Source organism: Mastomys coucha, unplaced genomic scaffold, assembly GCF_008632895.1.
Source record: "Mastomys coucha isolate ucsf_1 unplaced genomic scaffold, UCSF_Mcou_1 pScaffold1, whole genome shotgun sequence".
NCBI classification, from domain to species: Eukaryota; Metazoa; Chordata; class Mammalia; order Rodentia; family Muridae; genus Mastomys; species Mastomys coucha.
This window is the reverse complement of record NW_022196891.1, coordinates 66767882-66779776: the sequence shown is the minus strand read 5'-3', so window position 1 is coordinate 66779776 and position 11895 is coordinate 66767882. Positions and strand designations below refer to the sequence as shown.

At 43.9% G+C, this 11895-nt stretch overlaps 1 protein-coding gene across 3 annotated transcripts in view; it reads left to right on the top strand.

Annotated features, from left to right (window-relative positions):
• Nuf2 (NUF2 component of NDC80 kinetochore complex) overlaps nucleotides 1-6435 on the top strand; it is a 33118-nt gene extending 26683 nt beyond the window's left edge. For all 3 annotated transcript variants that reach the window (XM_031388625.1, XM_031388630.1, XM_031388638.1), the window contains 2 exons: nucleotides 433-568; nucleotides 5922-6435. In XM_031388625.1, coding sequence (XP_031244485.1) covers nucleotides 433-568; nucleotides 5922-6056 — 271 coding nt within the window. In that variant the 3' untranslated portion in view covers nucleotides 6057-6435. The remainder of the gene's footprint in view (nucleotides 1-432; nucleotides 569-5921) is intronic.
• The last annotated feature ends 5460 nt before the right edge of the window (nucleotides 6436-11895 follow it).

Below are 11895 nucleotides of genomic sequence, written 5' to 3'. Positions count from 1 at the left end.
ACAGTGTCTACTGCGCATCCCCACTAACAGTGTCTACTGCGCATCCCCACTAACAGTGTCTAGGTGTGCGCACTGAGGCGCTGGAGCCGAGCCTTTATTTTAAAGAGCAGCTTTTGAGGGCTGGAGTGTAACTTAGGGCTTGAGCATTTGCCTAGCAAGTGCCAGGCTCTGGCTTTGATCTTCAGCTCTACAAAACAAGGAAACAAAAAGAATCACTGTGGAATGAGGTAGTTCTACATGCCGCGATGTAACTACAGTCTGCCGCAGCATGTGGGGTTTCATGGGTTTTGTCTGCTTGCTTTTATACTTAGAAGGGTTCTGAGCTTATTGAGCAAATACTGACACATGATGGCTCTGGGTTCACTATCAGTCTTTTTGGCTTTTTCAAAATGCTTAAGAGAGATTATGTCAGGTGTCTCTGTTCCCTTTTAGAGATTGCAATAAAGTTCAAGAAAAAAGAGATGCTGTTTGTGAGCAAGTAACCACCATTAGTCAAGACATCCACAAGATTAAATCTGGGATTCAGCAACTGAGAGACGCCGCAAAAAGGGAGAAACTGAAGTCTCAGGTGGGTGCTCCTAGGAGATGGAGTCCGTGAGGTTAAGACGTAGGTGATGCTCCCTGTGGCAGGGTTTTCAGTTCTCCGGAGCAGAACTTGACCTCACAGGCTCTTACTTTTATTTCCATGTATAGCACCACTCTGGATACACTTTAATAATCCGCAGATGTGAATCTTCTGTACCTTTTTCCTTACTTGCCTGTTAGCACATCACAGAGTGTCGTTCTTTGGAGTAGAAGTAGTTGCTTAGTAAAGGTTCTGAGGTCATTAAGTAGGTGGACTTCACCAACCATGATGCTTAAGTAAGATTTCTAAAAGCCGTTTATCAAAAGCTGCTAAAAATAGCCACATTCTGTTCACAGTTCTTAGGCCTCATCTTTTCACTCCTTTCCCTTTTCCTGTTTCTGAGATTGCCTGAAGTGTGATAGCTACATTTGCACTGCCGCTGCCTCTCTCTCACTGTCCACACAGTCTGTGAGGATCTAAAGCAAAAGACACCTGAGATACTCCACCCTACTTTCTTAAGTAAACCAGACTGTGTTGTCACTTGTTCTGGGTGGAGTTGTTGAGCTGATTATTAGTAGATTCAAACTGATAACTAGCTTGAATTTGAGCTATTTTTGTTAGTTATAAAAGATGCCCAAGCTACCTCATATTTCTGTTAGCTCTGTGCACATGTGTCTCATCTGTAATATTAGACCTTTCCTGGTAACACCAGCCATGCTTTAAAACTCAGTGCGGCACGTGAAATCATTCCTAGAGTGGCCATAAATATCTATAAAGTTGAAGGGCACTAAGCACCATGTCTTAAAACTTGCTGTGTTTTACAGTTCAGTGAGGAATTTTGAAATGAGCAAGCCCCCTCCCAAATACATTGAATTAAATTCTAAACAATAGGTCCCACCGCTTAATTGAGTTGTCTATTTATCTCTAGAATAGGATAGCATTTGAGAGGCACTGATGGGCTCTGTGTAATTGTAATTGTTTTCTGTGGATGGAGCTCATAACCACACAAGCTGTCCTGCTACAGCTGTAGTTTTGAAAATGTTATTTCTCATTCTGAATTTAAAATAGTCAGCGTCTATACTCTGGCCTCAGATCTTCCGTCTGGAATAATCTCCACCTGTTCTATGGAGTGACCCTTAAGATGATAGTCCCATGTCCTTTAGTTGTCTCCCACGGGGTTTAATAGTAGCCTGGGTGTCCAGCCACTCTTTACCATGCTTAATGTTCAGATTCATTGTTATCCTGCTTATCATTACTGCTTCTTACCTGTCATTATTTACTTTGTAGAATGTAGAACTAACCGCAGTCTTCCCGAGTACTGTTGTGGCCCCAGAAGCACAGAGCTTCTGCTCACAGAGCCTTGTTTCAGAGGCTGGGCTGTCAGCAGTAGTGTCTCACCTGTTCGTGTTCAAATTACAATCAAAGACTACATCTTCACAGGCAGCTCTGCCAAGTTGTCTTTTCACCATACCATACTGTGGTGAAATGATTGCTCTCAACTCAAGATCTTAGTATAAAATGTCTTGCAGGCCTAATTGTATTTCTTTCAACCTAGATTCTCAAAATGCCATGATCAGTTTAAATCTCACCCACACTAATTATTTCTCATTGTGTGGTGTCAGTGGACCCGGGCTGCACTGTAGCACTCCTAGAGAACACAGTGTGTTGTCAGAGCTTAGGCCAATAGTGCAGCTTGTTATGCTGTCCTTCCTTTACCCAGCAGCCTGCTCATGTCCATTAGCTCCTCAGCAGGCTGAGAAGGTCTGTGCATGCGAGGATGAACTCAAGTGCACTTGCTCAGAGTCCTCTTTCGTTCTTGTCATAGCCACCCTTCATTAAGATGCAAAGACAGATTGTCAGAGTGCTCTTCTCAGAGCTGCTGCACCCAGCGCTCCACTGCCCTGCTTTAAATGTTTGCTCATGGAGATCCTGCATCTAGCTTTGGGCTTCTCTTCTCTTTGGATAGCATTAAAGGTCTGTTTCCTGTTCCAGACAGTAACAACAAAAATTATATAAGCTTCCAAATCTTCCCTGGCTTTTCTCTTCTTCACCCCCTTCCTATTTTATTTCTTCCATTCAATGTCTTCATAAATTTCTTTTAGACTATTTGATATATTTCTAAGATGACATAAATTTATTATTTCTCATTGTCATTTTATATCACAAGGAATTGATATTTTAGACTTGCTGGAGATAACCCTGTCAGGCTCACAAAGTTAATTTTATGATTTCTTTGTCCCCAGTGATACTACTCATGACTGACCCATTTTATTCACATAATTTTGTAAGTCTTGTGAACTATAGCAAAATGCTAACTTTCTTCCTTGACTCCACTTTTAAATACCCATGTTATATACTAAGCAATACCTGGATCATCTCTCTGAAGTAATGCTTTCATAGTTCATGTTCCTGCTTAAATCAGGACCTCCCTATTTTCTTGCTGTTTATAGAGTGGTTTATATTGAATGGATTACCTGACATTTGTAGTCAGTATTTTAACAATGATGTGTGCACCCCTGGGTGTCAAGGTCCCAGTGGGCTCAGGAGTCAAGTTGAAGACAAGGATGTTGTCCCTGCCTCTAAGATTTTTTAGGTGAGAAGATCATTTCCATCATTTTAGGTCCAATAGATGGTACACCTGACTTTGTGTTACACTACAGAATCAGAAACAAAAACAATGTGGCACTGTCATAGACACAGATCAGCAAGCAAAGCAGAGTAGACAAGAGCTTGTAGCTAGAGCCAGCTGGGGGTTTTTTGTTTTTTGTTTTTTTGTTTTTTGGTTTTTTTTTGCAAAGATGCCACAAAAGGTCGCTGAAGAAATGTCAGCCACATTAACAAAGGTGCACAGGAAACTGGATATCCACATGTAGAAAACTGAAATAGGACCCTTACCTCTCATCCAGTACCAAAAACAAAGTCCAAAGACCATAGCCTTAAGACATAGAGTTCTGAAACTGCTAGAATAAAAATCTAGAGGAAATACTTCAAGATAGACACAGGTAAGGCCTTTCTGCATATATTCTGCTTGCTCAGGAATAAGACTGTCTACAAATACCACCTCATGAGATCAGAAACTTTCCACAGAGCAGGCGGAGCTGTCCACCAAATCAAACACAGCTTATAGACAAGGAGAAAAACCTTCTAATTGTGCACCTGATATACTGACACCTAGAGCATAGGAGTAATTCAAAACACTGGACAAGAAAACAAACATCCATAGACCAGGAAATGGAACTGAGCTCTCAAAAGAAGAAGTACAAATCACCAATAAATGTTTTTTAAAATGTTCAACATCCTTAACCATCAGGGAAAGACAAATTAAAACTATGTTCTATCTTATCCCAGTCAGAAGGACTAGCTCTAAGAAAATTAAAACTATATTCTATCTTATCCCAGTCAGAAGGACTAGCTCTAAGAAAATAATCGATCCGGAAACCTGGCAGGAGTGTAGGTGGAAGAAAGCCTCTAAGAATTAATTTGTTTGTTTGTTTGTTTGTTTTGTGTATGAGCACAGACCTTGCTTATGCTTGGGGACCAGAGGACAACTCTGCGGAGTTGGCTCACTCTTCCACTATGACATGTGTTTTGGAGATCAAGCTCAGGTCCAGGCTTACACAGCAGCACTTTGCTATTGTACTGGTCTGAAGGACCCCTGCTTGTTCACTGCTAACGGGACTGTAAGGTTGTGTGACCACTGTGAAGCCAGTGTGGGTGCTTTGGCTAAAAATAGACCTGCTGTCTGACCCAGCTCTAGACCCTTGTCATATGTAAGGCAGACTTACTGTGGTTGACACTTGCTTATTCATGCTCATGACAGCTCTGTTGAAGTCACCAAGATCATTGTAGATGGCCACCTACAAAGAGAGGGATAGTAAAAATGTGTTGCATGTACACAGTGCATTGTTACCCATCCATAAATAAAAAGCAAAGCTTGTAAGAATATAGATGTTAGTGGGAAATGCTATATTAAGTGAGGTGACCCAGGTCCAGAAAGACAAAAACCCATTCTAAGTGTGACATGTGAATACGTATGTGGAGTGAGTGTGTAGATGGCAAGAACTAAACAGAGTCAGTGAGAGGGAAAGAGGGAGATTTAAGGGGGAGGGGTAATAGGACACAAACGATACCAGAGTGGAAGGGGGAAAGTGTATTCGAGACACCGTTTCCTTATGTATTGACTGTCCTGGAACTCACTCTGTAGACCAGGCTGGCCTCGAATTCAGAGATCTAGTCGCCTCTGCATCCTGAGTGCTGGGGTTAAAGGTGTGTACCACCATGGCTGGCTTCCAACAATATATTTTTGATCCATGGATTAAAATACTTCTAGAATCAATGGGTGATGTTGGGTGTAAAAGTCCATGAATATTGTAAAATTCTAAATTTCTCAAACTTCAAAAATGAGATTGTCAGACCACTCTGAAACACTGCTGGACTCCTGCGTTATGCCTTCCGTTCTGAAGCTGCTGGCTAGGTAGGCACTGTGCCCTGAGCCCTTGACATGTGTCTAGTGCACCAGAGTGGCTAATGGCATTAGGATTAAACTTTACTTTTAAATAGCTCCATATGGCTAGTACTATACTGAACGGCACTGGGCCAGGCGTGGGTTTTCTTTCCCAGCCCTCTGCTTTGACTTTAGGAGGCTATGACTCCACAGTAAGACTTTATATGCCAGCTCTCATAAACTGTTATGAACTTCCACTTGTGTGCAGGCATTTACTTGGATATTCTATAGTCTTGAGAAGGCCATTTCCCATCCCTTTAACACCCGAGAGTGCGCTTGGGGCGATGGCCACGTGTTTGCTTCTGGTACTGTGTTGCTAGATTTGGGTTTCCTTTTCCATTTATCATGCCTCTGTCTGTGGGACTAGCTCCTCCTTGGATGTGTGTTTATTCTCAGGAGAAAACATTGCTTTGATGTACTGAAATGTTCTGTGTGTATGTGCAGATTGTATTTCCTGTTTTAGCTGCACTTGGTTTTGATGGCCTCTCGAAAGTGATCTCCTTCTGCCCAACTTACTCAGCTTTCCTGTGTGTGGGACATAACCTCATAGAACAGGAGCTTAAATTGATCTGTAGCCTTTGAATGTGCTGATTGCTGCTTAAAATAGCATTCACACAAGCCAGTCGCTGATACACCTGATTGTTCTTACAAGATTTAAGAAATAAGGCTTTCAGAAACTTTTGTTTTCTTGGTAGTTCATAGTGTATCTCAGCTGTAGTCTTTGGTCCTGAATGGGAAGGATTCAAGCTCTTCCAGCCTTGTATTAGAACTAATATGAATGGCCATTGGAATATTTTCAACTCAGCGATAGGCCTGGCTGTCACACGGAGTGACTTTATCATTTGTCCTTAGGAGATCTTTGTAAACTTGAAAAGTGCTCTGGAGAAGTACCACGAGGGCATTGAGAAGGCAGCCGAGGAGTGCTGTGCCAGAGTAGAAGAGAAGACAGCGGAGCTGAAGAGGAGGGTGTTCAGAGTGCCGCCCTGACCAACAGCCCTCCCGCAAACGGCCTGCTGCCTTGCTGCTCTGCTGCCCTGAGGCCCTGCTGCCCTGCTGCTTCTGTTTGGCATCGTTGCATCGAAGTTGCTGGTGGAAGTGCCAGCAGTATCAGCTCATAACGTGGGTACCATTGGTTCTTGTTTATCTTTGGTATCCTTTTATATGAGGATGCGCTTCCTGTGTTTTTTTCTTCGTGATGGAGATACAACTCAGGGCCTTGCAGGCCGCACTGACCTGCTTTCCCAGGCTCCAACAGGCCGTGTATTGTATAGGCTTTTGCTACGATTAAAATAATGTGTACAGCTTTTATGTCCCTCCTCTCTCTCTTTTTGTATGTACTGGTTGGAATAAACAAATAGCTACTGAAGTCTGTGGGGTTTACTTATATTATCCTGGATGTTGTTTCTTTGTTGATGTTGGATTGCTCCATCCTTGAGACTGATTGTGCCCTCCGCATCTTGATGGCAAGCTCATTTGACTCTCACTCATTCAGCCTTCCCTAGATATTTGATTGCTGTTGTGTAAGTAGAGAATTATGATGATCTCTGAAGACTTATGTAGCAAAAATTTGAACTGCCACCAAAATTGGAATAGTCCTGATATGTCACACTTTCTAATGGAATTACTTGAAAGAGTAAATTTGTAGGGTTTCATTTTTTCATTGATGCAACTGGCATGTTTTGGGTAGAAATAAGACAGTTGTGGACAGAGAAGTCAAAGTGAATCAAAACAGCTCTTCCTTCTTTATGAGTTTATCATCCTGAGGACTTTGTTACACTAGCACAAGGATGCTTAGCCACACTGGCCTTCTGCAGTAGGCCTTGGCTTCTCAAACTGTCCTGGCAGAATGTCAGAGAGAATTCTCAGGAACCAAGGAATGTGGTAAACTTTTGAAAGAAACACAATGGCCCTCGCCAGCTGGTACCCACCATTGAAAACTGCTAGCTCAGAGTGTTCAGCTGCTAGGCTGTCCGTCCAGTGCTCTGTCCTTACCAACCTACTTGGAGACAAGAGACATACATGTATATGTGCATGTGAGTACAGGTGCCTACAGAGATCAGAGATAGATGCCCGATACCCTGGAACTGGAGTTACAGGTGGTTGTTAGCTGCCAGTGTGGGCTCCAGGACCTAAATCCAGGTCCTCTGTAAGGACAATAAAGTCTCTCATCCTCTGAGCCGTCTCCCTAGCCCCTACAATTTTAATAGCATTTATTTACTTGCGTGTGAGTGGAAGCGGGTCATGCATGTGCCACGGTGCACATGTGAAGGACAGAGGACAACTTTCTGGGAGACCGAGGAAACGAACTCAGGTCCTCAGGCTTGGTGGTAAGCACCTCTACGTGCCAAGCAATCTCACTTGCTCACTTGAGTTTTTGTAGCTTGAGTTTTTCCATTTTTGCTATCATTTGTGTTGTTTTATGTAGTTTCTTATTCTACACATTTTCAACATGGCTACACATTATTCTGGGGGCCTGGGACTTCCATTTTAGCATTTCAAATTTAGCATCATACTGGTTTTATATATGCTCATTGCTTGATTATTTATTTAAGGAAGAGTCTTTTTTTTCTTTTCCTGTATGTATGTGTGCATGTGTGAGTGTGTGTGTGTAAAACTAAATAATACAGCCACAGAAGCAGGCTCGTCAGTTTAGCAAGCAGCACTCTGACATTTCCTCTACCAAATACATTTCCTGGTGACTCTCTTTAATCATTCCTTTGTGCCTCCAAATAGTTAAAATTTAATCAAAGGCCCTCAGCATAATCCACTCAGATCCATTTAGCTCTTCCAACTGAAGAATAAATTCGAAAGTTTCGAGATTTTTTCTGGAGCCGTCTTGAAAATGACATTGTTGGTGCCCAAATGGTTTTGTAATACAGGGAATTGCATACCCTGAAGGAGCAGGTGCCATCATGTGTCTGTGGCACATGCTGCCCTGATGGCAGAGGAAAGGAAGGCTGTGCTGCCAGACTGCCATCCTCTGTGAGCTCAGCTCCTTAGCTGGATGGAGCAAATATTTAATTTCACGTTGAACTGACATATTTCAAGAAGCTAATCCATTTTGTGACAAAGCCAGGGGAGTTGAAATATGCACCTCGCAGGCTGGAGTTAATACATCGGATTTGAGTTTCTCGGGATGTTTCCTATTTTTAGTAAGAACTGAAAAGTTTGATATGAAATTCCATTTCAAATTCAGGCCTGCCACCTTTTTCAATTAAGTCGGCACACTCCCCCTGATTGAAATATGCTTCTCATCTTCCTATCCAGATTGCCACCAGGGGGCACAGCACAGCTTGCATAGCCAAGGCAGAAATAGCTGTGGAGTTTCAGGTTGGAAATGCAAGAGCCGGAAGTTTTAAAGTGACAGTGACAACTCAAAATCAAAAAGTAGCAGAGGGAACTTACCCTCTGCCTAGTTAAAATAGGTTCTAAGTAATAGCTGAATGTTTGAAGACTTTGCTAAAAGGATAACCCTTACCAGGAGGTGTTAACTCTGACCCTCGAGTGGCGTCTGTCTCTAAAATTACCCCAGTGATTGTAAGTAGTTCAGAGTTTCTAACTCGGATTTCATTCAACTCTAGAAACTGAATTTTCCTGAGAGAACTTAAAACTCTATGCAGTGACCAAGCTCCTTAGGGACTGAATATAGACAGACTGCCACCTGGTACCCATAGCTCAGTCTGATATCTTCGTTGGCTTTTGATGTTTTTCCCCTGGTAATACCATCAACCTTCACTACCAAGAGCTTCTTCACATCCACTCTTTCTGCCAACACAAGAATGTCTCTAAAGTACTTGATCCTGTCCATACAGCTCTCTTTACAAATCTTTGATGCTAAGCCATTTCAAGACCAGAGCTATGCTCATTTAAGGAGCAGTGGTTTATGGCAGTACAGCCTGGTGACACCCTAGTTTCTAAACTGAGGGTGTGCAAAAGTCAGTTTGAAGTAGTTGTTAAACTGCCATCCTTTTGGGTGCGGGTCTCTGGGTTCTACAGGGTCTAGTTCCCCATTGAAAGCAAGTATTCTATAGGTAAAGCAAAGTGATTTGATTTTGTGTGTGTGTTGGGGGGGGTGTTCATGTGAGGGCAAGTCTGTGCATGCACATGTTTACATGTTTGTGCTGGTGTGTGTTCACATGTGCATTAGGAAACCAGAGGTCATCTGCAAGTGTCATTCCTCAGGGGCTGACCACCATGGCTTTGTCTCCAAACAACAACAACAACAACAAAAAAAAACAAAAACAAAATAAACAACAACAACCCACAGGCCCTATGCAAACTCAGATTCACACTGTGAGCCCTTTAATGACTTAGCCATTACCCACAACCCCGGAGTGTTTTTAGAGATTGCTTTTACAAAGAAACTCCTATATGGTTAGAGCATAAACTATAATCTTCACGCTCCTTTTTAATGAGGCAGTCATAGCAAATCTGTCTCAAACACGAAAGGATTGGGGGGCTGTAGGGATGTAACTGTCACACACTGACACCCAACCAGCAACCAGTTCTGTTAGGATCAAACTTACTGGGTATCGGCACGAATGGCACCACCTCGGTCACAGTCCTTTTACATCTGATTCTAGATGAATGAGTAAGTATGTGCTGAAAGAATCTAGTCCGCATAACCAACATTAACACAAGATTCCAAAGCAGGTAATTCTCAGGGTGGGGTAGCTTTGAATTTTTAATACAGAGACCAGAGGACAGGGCAATTTGATTTCACCAGGGCAGCTAAGATTGAGAGGCAGCAAGCTGCTTGGCTCCACAGGATAGGATATCGCTGTGGACTCTTTCTTGGGTGAACTGAGATGTGAGGGTTGCCTGGCCCTTCCGTTGGAATCCGGAAGATGGACCCAGCATGTCGGAGGAGTCCGTAGGTTTTTGTGTGACGTCGACACAAGCTAGAGTCATCGTCATCGAGAAAGCAGCCTCAGTTGAGCAAGTGCCTCCATGAGATCCAGCTGTAAGAGCCTTTTCTCAATTGTTGGTCGGCGGGGGAGCTCCTAGCCCAAGGTGAGTGGTGCGGTCCATAGGCGTCTATAAGAAGGCAGGCTGAGGAAGCCAGGGGAAACAAGCCAGTAAGCTGCGCCCTCCATGGCCTCTGCGTCAGCTTCCTGCCTCCAGGTTCCAGCCCTGGTTGAGTGCCTGGCCTGAGTTCTTCCAATGACAGAAGTGTAAACCAAATAAACCCTTTCCTCCCCAACTTGTCTTGGTGTTTCCTCGCAGCCGTAGAAACCCCGACTTAGACAGGTGGGGTCCAGAGTTTCCTTTGCAGTGAAGTTGTTCCCAGGTGAAGTAGCTGGCTCTAGGATGCCCGTTAGAGCAGCCCAGTACGATAGAAGCATGCTGGCTGAGGTGGAGCTATCTCCACAGATTTATGACAGGAATCCTAAAACTCTGACATGTTTCCAAATCACCTGATGATCTTGTCATCCTGGAACCTGGGAGGCATAAGCAGTTTTGTAGGGCGGGTGCCGGCATAGGGGTTTTCATGAGATGGTAGCCACTCTTGTCTGCCAGGGCTTCAAGTCCCTGACAGCTTGCTGAGGGGAGAGGGCTCTGCTTCTGAGATGACTCAATCAAACTGCTTTTGGCAAGAGATCTCCGCTCCTGTGAGGGTTACTGGGAAATCTTGGTTCCTTACCACCCAGCCTTCCTCAGGGAGCTGGACATGGCAGCTGTCTTGTCTGCCCCTTAAGAAAAAAAAATGGCTGGATATATATGAGCTAGAGAGATACAAAACAGGGTGGAAAAGCAAGAGGAAGAATGACGGGGTGGGGGTGGCAGGATGAAGCTATACGGCTTGTCAGCTGATCTTAGAAGCGATAGCTCTTGCTTCCATGGTGCCTTGCGGGTCTCACGCCCGTCCCTCCGGCAATGTGAGAGGGAACTATGAAAAGGCATGGAGTTCTGTATTGCTCTATTTTTGTTATTGTTGCTGCAACAAAATATACGAGGGTAGGTAAATTATAAAGAAAAGCGGTTTAATTTTGTACATAGTCCAAGGAGTACTAATAGCGTAGCACCAGCATTTGCCTGGCTTCAGCTGAGGACCTCATGGTAGATTACATCACAGTGGCAGAAGCACATGCATAAGAAAGCACACGGTAAGTTAGGAAACCTGAGTGTGCAGTGGGACCAGCCAGACAGATGGCAACTTTTTTAACATCACACTCAGACAGAACTAACTAGGAAGGTCCCCCTCCCAGGAACTGCATCAATTCCTCCCAAAGCCGGCACCCCAAATAACCTAATCAACTTTCACCTGTCAACATCGCTATACTGGGGACTGCAGTTCCATAGCTCCTTAGAGGGCCACAATCAAACGACATTTTAACCATGGCCATTATTAAGAGGTTAAATCCCTTAGGAGTGCCTCTGTGGGGTTGTCCACTATCTTCCCAACCTCTGTATTGGATGGTTCAGACGAACACAGCTTGGTCACAGTGAGTCAGGGGTCTTGGTCCTTTGGTTGGCTACTTCCATAAGCACTCCATGCACTGTGTAACCGGCTCGTGTCAAGGCACCATGTATCCCTTGCAACCTGCTTCCTCCCTGATTGGGATGTTATACCCGTGTGCTGCAATCACAGTGGAGAGGGGGAGACGACTCATTATCTCTGGTGGAACAGATGGGAAACGTTGGCTCGGAGAGGCTCTTAGTGGTACCCAGTTGATTTACTTGCCGGAGGAAATAAGATGATTGCCAGTGCCCCGGCTAATTCTACTCTGAACTCCATAGTTGGCGCTCAAGCCTTCTTAAAACTGGCCCTTATCACCCTTGATGAGATAGTTTTATCATTGGTTCAAGCATTTCTTAGAATCCC